General features: G+C 42.0%; 1 protein-coding gene across 2 annotated transcripts in view; it reads right to left on the bottom strand.

Moving 5' to 3' along the window:
• The window catches only part of LOC136644969 (E3 SUMO-protein ligase RanBP2-like), a 39,781-nt gene extending 26,384 nt beyond the window's left edge, over positions 1-13,397 (bottom strand). For both annotated transcript variants that reach the window (XM_066621224.1, XM_066621225.1), the window contains exons 1-12: positions 13,224-13,397; positions 9,888-9,955; positions 9,285-9,396; positions 7,242-7,394; positions 6,614-6,844; positions 5,245-5,390; positions 4,705-4,897; positions 3,201-3,291; positions 1,983-2,192; positions 1,236-1,414; positions 975-1,150; positions 585-708 (exon numbers count right to left, since the gene is read on the bottom strand). In XM_066621224.1, the coding sequence (XP_066477321.1) occupies positions 585-708; positions 975-1,150; positions 1,236-1,414; positions 1,983-2,192; positions 3,201-3,291; positions 4,705-4,897; positions 5,245-5,390; positions 6,614-6,844; positions 7,242-7,394; positions 9,285-9,396; positions 9,888-9,955; positions 13,224-13,295 (1,755 nt within the window). In that variant the 5' untranslated portion in view covers positions 13,296-13,397. The remainder of the gene's footprint in view (positions 1-584; positions 709-974; positions 1,151-1,235; positions 1,415-1,982; positions 2,193-3,200; positions 3,292-4,704; positions 4,898-5,244; positions 5,391-6,613; positions 6,845-7,241; positions 7,395-9,284; positions 9,397-9,887; positions 9,956-13,223) is intronic.
• Between the last annotated feature and the right edge of the window lie 207 nt (positions 13,398-13,604).

Raw genomic sequence — 13,604 nt, 5'->3', positions numbered from 1 at the left:
GACTGGAAGTCTCCTCGGAGTAAAGTGATATTTTTCCCCAGCCTGCTCTATGGGGCTACTCAGATCTCCAACAGCTATTAGGCTGATGGAAGTCAGGGCAGCTCAATGCAATGCCAGCTGGCCTGTAGGATACAGTGGAAGTCTGCTCCGCTGATCCCATACCTCCTGGGCTTGATTCACCCCCCGTTCTGCCCTCCACTCCCCAAAATGCCCCTTCCCCACACCACCACGCACAAACCTTATCTCCGCTGGTGACCAGAGGACTGAATGCAGTTTCAGTGGAGTGGCGTAGGCCTCCCCATCAGCACTGCCTACTCTCTGGATGTTGTGACATGCCTTAAGGCACATTTGCGACACCCTCTGCTGATGTGGGACCACTGCGCCAGCCGATCTTTGAGTTAGGATTGGGCTCTGGTTTTTACAGCCTTAGAAAGGACAACCATGGCATTTATATTCCAATCTTGTTTTCCTGGTTGAAGTTTAGATAGCTTCAATTTTAAAAGTAGACTGCGTGTAGACTGCTTAATTTCAAGAAATTAAGCTGTAGACCTGTCATTATCTATAAAAGTTATTTGCCTACTTACTGTTTTAAGGAGACTTTTAGCCCAGTGTACAATCAGACCTGGTTGAAGACCATGTTTCCCTAAGATCCTGAGAATGCCTATTTCATGCTGAACTAGGAGTCTCACTTTTGCTGCTGTTCCAGATCTGAAAAGAGATTTACGGAGAACACATGTCAACTGTACGTTATTCAGAATACCTGGTCAGATTACCCCTACAATAGGTGCTAGAATTTGGCCCAGGAAATCTCATGTAACATATAGAATAAAGGCTGTATAAGCCAATCTCACACTAAACATCAATACTGCAATAAGACCATGGGGTCCCTTTATTGCATCACTCAAGAAATAAAAAGGTCATAGGCATGAAATCTGCAAGTATAATACACAGAACAAAGTAATAGTCATACATACACAGCTCGTTTGTTAACAAGATTATAAACAGCATCCCACCAGGCCTTCTGCCTTTCAGTACAGAGTTGTTTGTATACTGGCAGTGGCAGGAATCGAGGTTGGTGTATACTGTATGGGATGTTGGATTTCCCTTGTAATTGTAAATGACTGGTGAATATCACTCCAAGCAGAAATACCTGCAAAGACAAACATTAAAGTCATACAGATTTATATTATACTATGTTGAGTATATTATATGTGATGCTTAAATTGTTTTCTTACTTCAAGATCCAACATGCAGATTGATTCAGGAGCATTGATCTCAATTCGTGATGTTTCTTGAGCCAAATGAAAAAGCTGCTTTAACCATTTGCGAATTCCTTGCAAAGCTGAGAGAGAATTCCACTGCAGACCAAGCCATGTGAGGTGCTGGAGACTACCGCTGTGCACCCTAATGGCACCTAAACACAAGCAAAGAACTGACAGACTTCCAAAGATACAATTTTGTTACATAATTACAGCTTTTGCCCATTCAAAGCCTAAGTCTTGATCATCCCATTTTAGACCTTGACAACTAAGAATCTTAGTTCGCATACTCTGAGTGCAAAGCACAAAGCAGAAAACTAGTTAGATGCATACATCTGCCAGGTGCTTGTTTAGAAGACATTTGGCAACAAATGTCACATTGCAAGGGAAAACAGAAACAAAACTATACACTCTGCTATATCGCCATAATCTGCCATCTCATCATAATCTAACACATTTTACAGAGATTCAGCATCATAAGTGCATAAACAACTTGAAGCATTATAACAATATACCTATATGTATGGACTAAAAGTATTACTTGGAAAAAATGGAGTTAAATAATCTTTCCTTTGCTACAGAGTTGCTACACAACTGCTTGTTCCAGTGTTTTTAATTTTGGATGTTTCACATTGTGTAATTAACGCATAAGATTTAGATAATATACAATGTATACAATGAAAGACATGTGAAAACACAGTATTCTGAACCCAAACTTCTTACCAATGTCATATCTAGTTAGTTCTGCATATTCTGGTATTTGTACACCAACGTTTTGGATATTGTCTGTGCCAAGGAACGAGTTCTCGCGACAACCACCACTTCCAAAAAGTGCATCAAACAAGGCAGATAGCCCACTTTTGTTTGCAAATGATTCAACAATCTCTTTGATGAAATCCTGTTTTCCATGGCTTAGGTTTAGCAGCATGTGTCCTGAAATGGAAACACACACACTATCAACTACAATAATAGAAACTTATTATTACATTTGCGAGATTAAACGTTTGCAAGAAATATTTGCAAGATTAAACATGATCAACATATAGTACTCCATGACGTGAGCTGAGAGAGTATGTTTTATCTTGGGATCGCCAACGTTACACCCATTTACAAACCCAAGTTACTTATTTATTCACTTGTGGAATTTCTACCCTACCTCTCTCCCAGTAAGGGCAATCAAAGCAACTTACAAAATTAGTATATCACAATATAAAAAATTAAAAACAAAAATAATAAAGAGAAAAACTTCACTAAACTGGATAAATAAAACTAAAAATTACATTTGAATAAAACACCAGTCCATCATATCAGCTATCAAATGCCATTCTGAATAAAGAGGTCTCAAGACCCCACTGAAAGGATTTCCAAGGTGGGAGCCATTCTCAATTCCAAGGAGAGGAAATTCCACAACTGGGGCATCATCACCAAGAAAGCCTTGTTCTTCGCCACTATCTCCCTCACCTCCATCAATGTCAGCATGGTTAAAAGGGCTGCTTCTGATGACCACAGAGGATGGGTCAGATTACATGGAAGGAGGCAGTCCCTCAAATACCCTGGTCCTGAGGTATAAGAAACCTTAAAAGTCAGAACTAGAATTGTGCCCAGAAATTAACTGGCAGCCAGCATAGCTGCTGGAACAGTAGTCTGAATGAGTCGAACCGACTCCCTGCTACCACACAAGCAGCCTCATTCTGCACTAATTGCAGTTTCTGGATAGTCTACAAAGCAGCACCACATACAACATGTTGCAGTAATCTAATACAAAGGTATGGTTACCAGGGCATGGGTCACCATAGCCAAGCTGTCCTTCAAATTCTTAGTCATATACTACGCAGGATGTGTTAATTTTAAGTCTTGAAATCTTTATACAATGCTTGCAAGTAGCTACTAAATGCCAACAGCTTTGATTTTAAAATGAATTGCAGTATTTATTCTTATTACCAGATTGGCTCTGTCGGTCACAGGCTAACATTTCCAACTTCTCTTGTTCAGCTTGATTTCCTTTGATTAGTTTTGACTTTGGTTTAGGAACCTGACAGAAATCAGAGAAATAAAAGATTTGTCTCTGCAACAAATAAAAGAGTGCTAGCAACGCTATGTCTATTAAGAATAAAATTCATTTTTCTGTATGCCACGTAACTCTGGTGTATAATACAGTCATAAATTTTCTTATTACAACTTTTAATATTACATTAAAATTTATAACCAACATTGCTAAAATGTAATTTATTGGTGGCATAAGGAGATAAAGAGATCCAGCAATGACTAATGAAAAGCAGCCCAGCAGTTCCAGCTGTAAATCCAACATGCTACAGGAATGCCAACACAGTCAGAATTTCTGCTAGGTGTGCCAAGAGATAAGTTGTATGAACAGAGGCAGCAGGTATAATGCATCACTGTGTTCTCCCAATTGGGAAAACACCCAAGCATAATGAAAAGGATGCCAATCTGAACATGCATTTTTCCTCCCACCTTTTGAAACCTAAAAAAGCTTAGAAGGGCTTTACATGACTAGCTTAAGGTCATTACCCCTTACACAGTGGGTCACAAACTGCGAGTCATGGCTCCCCGGTGACCAGTGGAAACCAGCCAGGGGAGCCACAGAATCCTTGCAAAACACCAGCCGCCCTATACAATGTACAAGATTGTAGCCCTAAATGGGGAGCTGCAGTCAATTGCCCAGTAGGTCAAGGGAGCCAGCTGTTGAAAAAGTTTCGAAACCACTGCCATAGCTGATAAAAAAAAAAGAATGAATATGGAGTTAACTCGAAACACAGGATCCCTTATCCTGATGATAAACATAGATTTCACACAGAGCCCAACTTCAATTTTCTACAGCATCTGTTTAAAGCAGCAGAATGATGCTGTTAAGAGTATGTAGGAGTATTGTATGTTTCAAACCTCTACAGCAGGGGTGCCCAAACCCCAGCCTGGGGGCCATTTGCTGCCTTCAGGGACCCCCAATCCAGTCTCTGGCCCTCTGGAGACTTGCTGGAGCCCAGACTGACCCGAAGCAACTGCTGTCAGCATGAGGGTGGCTGTATGACCTTTCACATGAGCTGTGGAACGAGGGCTCCTTCCATTGCTTGCTGTTTCATGTCTGTGATGCAGCAGCAGCAAGAGAAAGGTTGGCCTTGCTCTGTGCAAGGCCTTTTACAGGCCTTGAGCTACTGCAAGACCTTCATTCATACAAGTTCCATCTCTAATATATGCATTTATGTAAATTTATTCAAATTTTAAGTGTAAATTAATTCTTTTTTTCCCCGGCCCCTGACACAGTATCAGAGTTGATGTGGCCCTCCTGCCAAAAAGTTTGGATATACTTGCTCTACAGTATGAACATTTGGAAACATTTCTTTGCTCTTTAAACAGAAAAGCCTACAGGATGAATAGTGTAATCAAATGAAAGCATGTGGAAGACAACACATGTCTGAAAGCAGCTTACCTGAAAAGCTATAAGATAACACAACGCTGCTAATTCAGAAACAGCTCTCCAATGCACCTCACTCTGCTGTGCCATTTTCAATAGAAGAGTTCCAGCATGCATGTAGAAGTGGCCTCTCATTTCCAGGAAGGTCACAGACAGCTCATCACTTCCAGCTGTATGCTGTTTCACTGAATGAAGCGCACAATCAAAGCTACAAGACAGATGCTTGTCAGTAACAGTTTCAGAAATGAATACAGTGTTACAAAATACACACACAGCTCACCCAAACAGCAAGTTTGTACACATAAGAACTTGTTCATCAACTCTTTTGTACTTTATTGTTCCTCTACTACACTTTACACTGCATACAAACTTGCAACACAGGAGCAACACAGGAAAAAACAGGATGAAATTAAAAAATTCAACTGAACAGAGGGACTTTGGTGCAGACATAATGCAAGACACTAGATGCTTTCTTGTCAAAAAAAGTCATAGTTAAAGGACCTCCATATTATACAAAAATACCTTGTATTTTTGAATACAAGAGAATATAAATACCTTTCAAGGGATTCTCTGCTTTCATCTACACTTCTGTTAGAAAGTGTCATTACAACTAGATTGCAATAAGCCAACAGGAGATCACAATGAGTTCTTCCCCAACTAGTTTTGTCAGATTCAGAGTCCTGTGCAGATTCCAGATACTCCTAGAAAACATCATTGAAAAGTCATGGTTTCATTAGCCAGTGCGATAGGGTTCAGTCATCAGATCTCCAACATATTGTAATCTGCAAGGCCAAACTGAGCTTTGTTAACTCATTCTCTGCTGTTCTCAATCCCAAATAAAAAGATTGAACATTCTTTTACCTTCCACTAAAAGTAAAAATCCTCATCACGTACACAGTTTATGGCAGGTTAACCTGAGGCCTTCAGGAGTTCGGTAAACCGGGTGCAACAAAAGTGATTTTTTCTTTAATTTTCTGCCTGTTTCTTTGGCTTTGTGAAAATGGCTTTTTATGTCAAATTATGTTATGTAGGTATTGTCTCACTTCAAACAAGCAGAGGGAGATGTGGGATGCTACTTAACACAGATAACATACAATTGTCACCATGTTATGACATCTAAAACATGAAGTTCTCCACCATTACACAGAAGTTCATTGGCTTTCAAGAGCACAACCCAATTGGTGGTATATGTCAATCTACTTGATGCTCAGAGCCTCTTACCCTGAACCTGAAAAGAGGTTGTCCATACTACAGGTCTTAAGCCTCTCCCCGTTTACCTCTCTCCCTTGGCATCCAGCATCACAGCTGCTAATATAGCTTCCAGCATTCTCTCCGCCAGTCATTAGAGATAGTGGCCACAGCTCTGGGTGACAAGGAAGAGAAAGGCTTCTCTCTCCCCTCAGCATCCAGTGCCACCACTGCTTCCTCTAATGGCCATGCTGGGCTCCTAGAAGGAAGAGTAGGTAGCAGCAGCACTGAACTTTGAGAGAGAGATATAAATCCATTCCCCTCTTGTATGCTATAGTGTGAGAAGTGTCTGGATTCCATAGAGGAGGCAGCCTGGGGAAGATAGTAGGTGGTGCCGACTGACTGCCTTCTCCAATTTGCTGCCTGACAAAAAGTTTTCAACATGGGGGGGGGGGAGCACTATACGTGTTCAGACTACATGTCTCCTCCCAACCTTATGCCATTGTTACTTATGAGATACACTTCCCTGTTAAGTCCAATGGTAGGTATGATGTACATGCAGTCCACATTAAACCATATTTACATTATTTATTGAGGAAAATTCCTCTTTTAAAGTAATTTTGCTATAAGTCTAAGCTTACAGGTCTGTAACCCTGAATTCTAATGCTGACCCTGGTGTAACACTTCCTATGAAAAAAGTTATGGGATATAACTTGATAAACATAACTGAACAAACCTCAAGCGTCTGTACAACACACAAGCACCATTCCAAGCTTGAGTGCAAAGATATTTTCTTCTCTGCTTCCCGACAATGTGCCACAGCATCTTTGAATCTTTTATTTGATGTGTATAGCTTTACTAGTCTGATGTTAACATATATATCATCTGGCCTAGAATACAATTCTGACTGGATCAAGTCAAAGAGCTGATTCCATCCATCTTCACTTTTACAATCCAACAGACGCTCCTATGGTTAAAATAAAGACAAGTTAAGAGTTGTAATGATCTTTAAAGAAAGCTTTTAAAATGTTATTGAAGAGTTAAGCAATTCTGATTGTCTCTAAAAACTATACAAAGGGAAAGGTTAGCTTGAAAACTGGTAGATTTTGAAGCCGATTCAGTATATTTTCTATTTTTGTTTTTTAAATTAAGCATTTAGAAACAAGAGAATAATTACCTGATTCCCATATTTGAAATGAGGATTCTCAAAATATAGATTAACAGAACTACCAGTATATGCCTGTCAAACTTAACTTTTCATTCTGCTGATTTCATGTATAATTCTAGTTCAAAGTTTTTATTTATCTACTCAGACTTAAATCATACCCTGTCACAGTATACAAAAAATAATTTAAGAAATGTACTTTCAAATGGAAAACTGAAGGACTTCCAGGAAAGAGTTTGGCTGCTCTCTCAACCCAGTATTTTGCTCTTCCATCAGTAATGTCATTATTGCATAGCAGTTCTGCGATCTTCAATACAAGGTCTTTCTGTGTTGGGTTCAGTTCCACTGATCGCTAAAGTCCCAGTAAAAAGGAAAAACAAAAAATTCAACAAACTAAATTAAAACTTTATATAAAAAGTAACTTTGCACTATAAACCAACATAACCCAATAGCTGAAACTAAAGAAACAAACAGTGATTAAAAAAAACATTTTACTGTCTTATATTTAATGTCAGTCAGGTACATATATTTAAGGACAAGATGCATAAACTGCACATGACAGGTTAGGGTGTGGGTATTTCAGGTTCTGGTCCTAGTTCAGATGAAGTTCACTAGATTGCCTTAGACAAACCATTATCCTCAAATGAATATCTATATCACAAAATAATGATGTGAATGTGATACTTGGTTTCTTGTAGAAGAATTAACAAAAATACCACCACCCCTATTCTCAAGCTTCTAAAACAATGATTTTCAGCCTTTTTTTGTCTCATGGCACACTGACAAGGTACTAAAATGGTCAAGGCACACCATCAGTCTTTTGACAATTGACAAGGCACACTGTACTGCCAGCAGGGGGCTCACATCCCCCAACGGCCCTACTAATACATGACCCTCCACCAAACTCCCACAGCACACCTGCAGACCATTCACAGCACACCAGTGTGCCTTGGCATAGTAGTTGAAAATGGTTTCTCTAAAACTATGAATGCCATTGTTTTCTTCCCTTTAGCCTTCTGACAGCACTGCCTCAACAGTTTTCCACTGATTTGGCATACTACTTTTTCTCTTTGATATAGGTTTTCCAGAAAAAGGAAAGAAAATTCAACTAGTTTATGAAACTGTAAGGGTGCCTTGAAGAATACAAAGTTTCTGGACCCAAGACAGTCAGATCAACAGAGATTTTCTTCCATAACACAGAATTATTGATCCAAGTAGATCACCTGGCCTTTGATACTACTAATCATAAAATAGGGGACCAGCAGACAATTGCAGTACCACGAAAACGATCTTATCAATTATTTGAAAGGCAGATGCAGAAGGAAGGGGAGATTTCTCTGGAGAATGGTGGGTGGGAATGGTTGTGAAATGCTACAGGATAACGGCTTGCTAAGACAGTTTTGGGAGCTGCTCTGCAACTGGGTAATGCTTTACAGAGTTATAAATTTTCAGTGTCACCATTTTTTGGTAACACCGACTAGATTAAACAAATAGAAGCTTTTTAAATTTAAATTTATTAATTAATTAAATTAAATTCACCATGTTGTCAATAAAATATTTTCCTGCATCTTAGAACATGTTACTACAGGATATACATTTCAATAAGATCCAACAGACACATATAAATCTAAAGCAGCAATTTTAATCCTTTTCCATTACATGGTACACCAGTGGTTTTCAAACTCTCATGGAGAGTTTGAGCCACTGTAAGTGCTTGCGGGGGCAGAGGGAGGCAGCCAGGGGGGAGGGCAGTGGGGCAATCCCCAGGATCGCGCCGCTGGGGGCTGCAGGGACTGGGGTGCACTCACCAGTCCCTGCAGCAGCCGCCCTGGGGTGTGGAGAGCCCTGCACTCTGCTTTCACTTTCACAGATGCGGGGAGCCCTGCAGAAGGTCGCGCCTGGCTCCCCGCACCCCAGGGGGCTGCAGAAGGCTTGGGTAAGTGGACCCAAGCCCCTGTCTCCAGGCTGCCCCCGGCCTTAAGGGGGCAGAGGCCAGTCTGAAAAGCCCTGTGGTACACTAACAAAGTGCTAAAACTGTCAAGGCATATCATTGGTTTTTTACATGGCACACCATGCTGCTGGGAGGGGGCTCACACCCCAAGGGCCCTACTACTAATTAGCGTCCCCAAGCTCCCATGACACGCCTGTGGACCATTCACAGCACACCAATTAGCCACAGCACAGTGGTTGGAAATCACTGCTCTAGAGTAATCTAGGCAGTGGACAGCATTACACTTCTCACCTTATAACAGCCAATGGCATTCTGAACATTGCCTTCAGCTTCGTAGAGTTGCCCCAAAAATCTGTGTGCCTTGGGATCTCTCTCTTGAACACCAAGGTATGTAGATATATATCTGCACAAGATTAGCATATTAAGTTACACAATAAGTTAACAACTTTAAACAGAACAAAGTAACATCAGTGCATTCTACAGATTTTCTGTAAAAAGAGAATACAAACCCCCTCTTTTACATATTGGTTTAATAATCCCAAGTTGCTTTTAGCAAGTACTGAACTGCAGTATCAAGCATTGATCCTACTTATAGCGATATATGGAATATATACTCATGCATAGGAATATGGCTCATGTAAACGTAGCCACACTCATCATACAGGATATGAACTGGAAAAAAGTTATTTCAGAAGCATTTCAATGACAGCAACCTGGAATACCTTCAAGCCGCCACTTAACACCAGCATTTCACAATGTGCTATATATTTATTTTAAAAAAGTATCAGGAACTAACTATCCAAAAAAGCAAGTAATTTCCTCAGTATAACTGCCTGTTGATTAAAGTTATGCTTTTTTGGAAACAAAATCTATTCAGATATATATACACATTACCTTTTAGCAAGTTCATATTCCTTTGCCTCGTAATACAGCTTAGCAAAAAAGAATCCTTTCATGGATTTCTAAAGACGGAGAGAGAGACATTCTTTAAAAAACTGTGAAACAGTCAAGAATCAGCAATAACCACTTATGACTGTGACGCTTCACTGAACTGAGACACCAGATGGCATGTCCCTTTCTAAACACTTTATGTGCTGTTGCAATGAGTTTCAGTTAAATACCGTTCTTCCCAACAGGAGAGTGACTAAGATGTTGAAGCTAATGATTTATCATCTAGCCCATTATAAACTATAATGCTTCCAAGCAAGCACACAGAATTAATTACACACACTCATCACAACATCAATGCTTTAGGAAGATCTGGGAAGCATAGCATTATTAATTCCCCAACAAAAGAACTCTATAGATGAGCCAAATATACTTTCCAGAAAATCCTGAATTCCAATGCCCCAAGCTGAGTGGGATGCAATTTAGCATATTGGACTTGTAGATTAATAATTTTTAAAATATGATACGTTGACTACAACTGAAAGAAAACCAATTAAACGGAACAAAAATTGTTTATTTTAAACAATTTTTTATTCTATTTTTTTTATTTTATTACTTATTTTTTAATAAGTTTTTATTTAACTTGCAGCTAATTGGGGAAATTCTTAACTTACTGATTTGAAGCTTAACTTACTGATTTACCCCTGCTAACTGGGTAAGATGCTCTTTAAAGTGGGTGCTCCTCTTTTATTGAGCAGGAGTAGAATAACTGGCCCTCCTCACCCCAGCAGTGTCTTTCTAGTGGCTGTCTGCTGGTGTTCTTTTGCATCTTTTTAGATTGTGAGCCTGTTTGGGACAGGGAGTCATTAGATATCTGATTTTCTCTGTAAACCGATTTGTGAACTTTTCATTGAAAAGCGGTATATAAATACTGTTGTTGTTGTTATTATTATTATTATTATACTGTCTTTTAGTCACATCATCCCCTTCAACTTTCTATTAAAGTTATTTCTTGCTACCTTTGCATGTCAAATTCTAAAAAGAAAAAGAGGAAAATCTTTGCTAGATCAGTCAATCTGTGAAGCGGGCTCCCTTGTGAAGCGTGACTACCTGAAAGAAGCCCCATCAGCCAAGACCTAGATGGTTGCAGACAACCTGACAACTACCAACTGACAGAGAACTCTCAGAGATCTATAATGAACATGAAAATAACATTGATTCATCACTTCAACCTGGTTTGGGAAGAAGAGCTGCTTTGCTCTGACAATGAACCTATGTCTAGCTTTAGGACAGGATTAGATATGTTCTATTATATTCCCCTGATGCCTGTGTAAAATCAGAGTGCATATCCCTTTGTACAAATACTGTGAACTAATCCTATCTTGAAGGCTTTACTGCCCTGCATAGTCAGAATAACCATGATATTGACAAGGAATGATTTTCAAACAACTTGGAAAGGTATTAGCTGTTTTGGCTTTTTTTTTAAAGGAGTATTTGGAAAGACATAAAACAGCAGCAGTCTTAGAACACAACCAGATATGCAGCATACCATAAGAAAGGTTCTGTTGGATCAGGCCAAAGGTCAACCTAGGCCAGTATTCCATTTCCCACACTGGAACTACCCGCCTCTGGGAACCCTAACGGCAAGAGAGAAATGCATGCTTCTCTCCCACCAATGCTCTAAAATACCATACCTGGAGGAAACAAAACTGACACATGCTGTCACATTTAAATGTGTCTCATATTTATTTCAGCAATAAATATGAGAACCTAAAATTCTGAGTTACTGAAAGAAGTTATTACAGGTACCAAATGCAAATATAATTTGCATAGTTATGCAACTTCATCTGAGGCAGCATTACTGACTGAACAAAAAGGAAAAGATATCCAAGAGAATATACTGAAAAGGGGATATTCAATGAGAAAGAACAAGACATAGGGGTTTAGCATAAAAATCTGAGGGCCCCATCTTAAGCAGGCCTAGTGCTGGTGCTGAGCTCCAACACAGGACTGGATGCTGCAAATGTGTCATAGAGCACACCTGTGGAACCCAGAGAGGATGGGCTACTGGCACTGGGCCTCAGCGATGTATAGATGGACAGCCAGCGCTCCTCCAGCACTGGCCAACGGTGAGCATTCTTGGGGGAAGGAGAAGGGGAAGTGGGTGGAACACAGCAGAGGGAAGGGAGGATTGGTCCAGGGGTGGTGGTGGAGATGGCAGCAGGCTCTGCCATCAAACCCTAACCTCCCTCCATCCCTAGGCAGCCTAGTTCATTGGTGGTGCAGCGGCATTACCTGGGGTAAGGAAGCAAACACTCCCTTACCCCAGGGAGACTCCTGGCACTAGCCCGGTGCCTACAGGATCTACCAGTCACCATTTCAGCACCACTGGAGCCCTAGACGCTGCCAGGGATAGGATTGGGCTGTAAACTGCATAAGTTTGCCAGATGTTACTGGAATGATCTCTTTTTTTGTTGCAGCACAATCCCAGAACAGAGATACTGTAGCTGCTTTTAAAGCCTTTTTTGTTAGTATGAATTTTGTTAGCGTACAGTGTAAAGAATTTGTCAGGTCACACTCATTAGTCATCACTGCTCTACAACACGCACCCGAACCAGCGTGTTTTTTTTCATATGAATGAATCAGGACTAGCCACTGAAAATGAACACATGTGTATTGATACCCTCCCCTTGCTGAGGGTTCAGGGGCCAGTCTGGGGGGGGGGCAGTTGGGCTCTCTAGAGCAGGGGTTTCAAACTCATTTCATACAGTGGGCCGGACAGCATTCATGGTGCCTGCTGAGGGCCGGGTGTGATGTCATGAGAAAGAGAGTGATGACATGGAGGAGGGAGTGATGTCATGAAGCAGGAAGTGATGTCAAGAAGCCAGCCATGACCAGAAATAAGCCCTTTTTTCTCACTTGGGAACTCAACTGCAGCCAGCTGCTCAGTGAGGGGACAGTCCGGTGATCATGCAGGTGGCCCCTCAGCAGTGACAGCTCAGCTCAGCCCAGCAGCTGAGAGCGGCTGGTGGCGGTGCTGGGAAAGCCCGAGGGCCGACCAAAGAGCTTCCTGGGCTGCGTCCAGGCCGCGGGCCTTGTGCTCGACAGCCCCCTCCAAGGCGAGCTGAGCTCCCAGGCAGCGCCCAACCCGGGTGGCAAAGGGCTCCCCCCCCCCGCTCCGGGGACCAGGCTGCTGCTACAGACGGAGCGGGAGAAGAGGCGAAGGGGAAGCGCCACTGCCGCGCCGGCCTCCTCCTCCTGCTCCCCCCACTCGCGGCCGCCTCCACCAAGCCCCGGCGAAAGAGGAGAAGGAAGAAGCGCCCCTCTCCCCGCAGCACGCACCTCCTTGGGCGAAGGGGCCGCGGCCTGCAGCGAAGAGACGTAGCGGTCCACTTCCGCCTTGCTGCGCCTCATCGTGATGCCGAAAGAGGCCCGCCGCCGGGCTCGGGGGAGGGAAGGAGGCGGGGGGGGCGCAAGCCGGTCTCGGAGAGGCGCCGCTCAAACAGCGGTGACGACGCCCCGCGCGGCACTCAACGCCTCTATTGCGTCAACCGCCGCGCGACGGAAATAACGCGCGAACAAGTGGCACGTTAGCCAATTAGAACGAAAGAAGGAGCGGCCGCGACGAACGTTTGTTGACCATAGAGACGAAAGGGTAGCGAACGTTCTTTTTAACCTTAGAGGCGGGAGGGGAGAGGAGGCAAGAGCGTCGCCCACTGGCCA

Source organism: Tiliqua scincoides, chromosome 3 (assembly GCF_035046505.1).
Source record: "Tiliqua scincoides isolate rTilSci1 chromosome 3, rTilSci1.hap2, whole genome shotgun sequence".
Classification (NCBI taxonomy): Eukaryota; Metazoa; Chordata; class Lepidosauria; order Squamata; family Scincidae; genus Tiliqua; species Tiliqua scincoides.
Note: the sequence above shows the minus strand (reverse complement) of the source record. Positions and strands in the feature narration are given on the sequence as shown.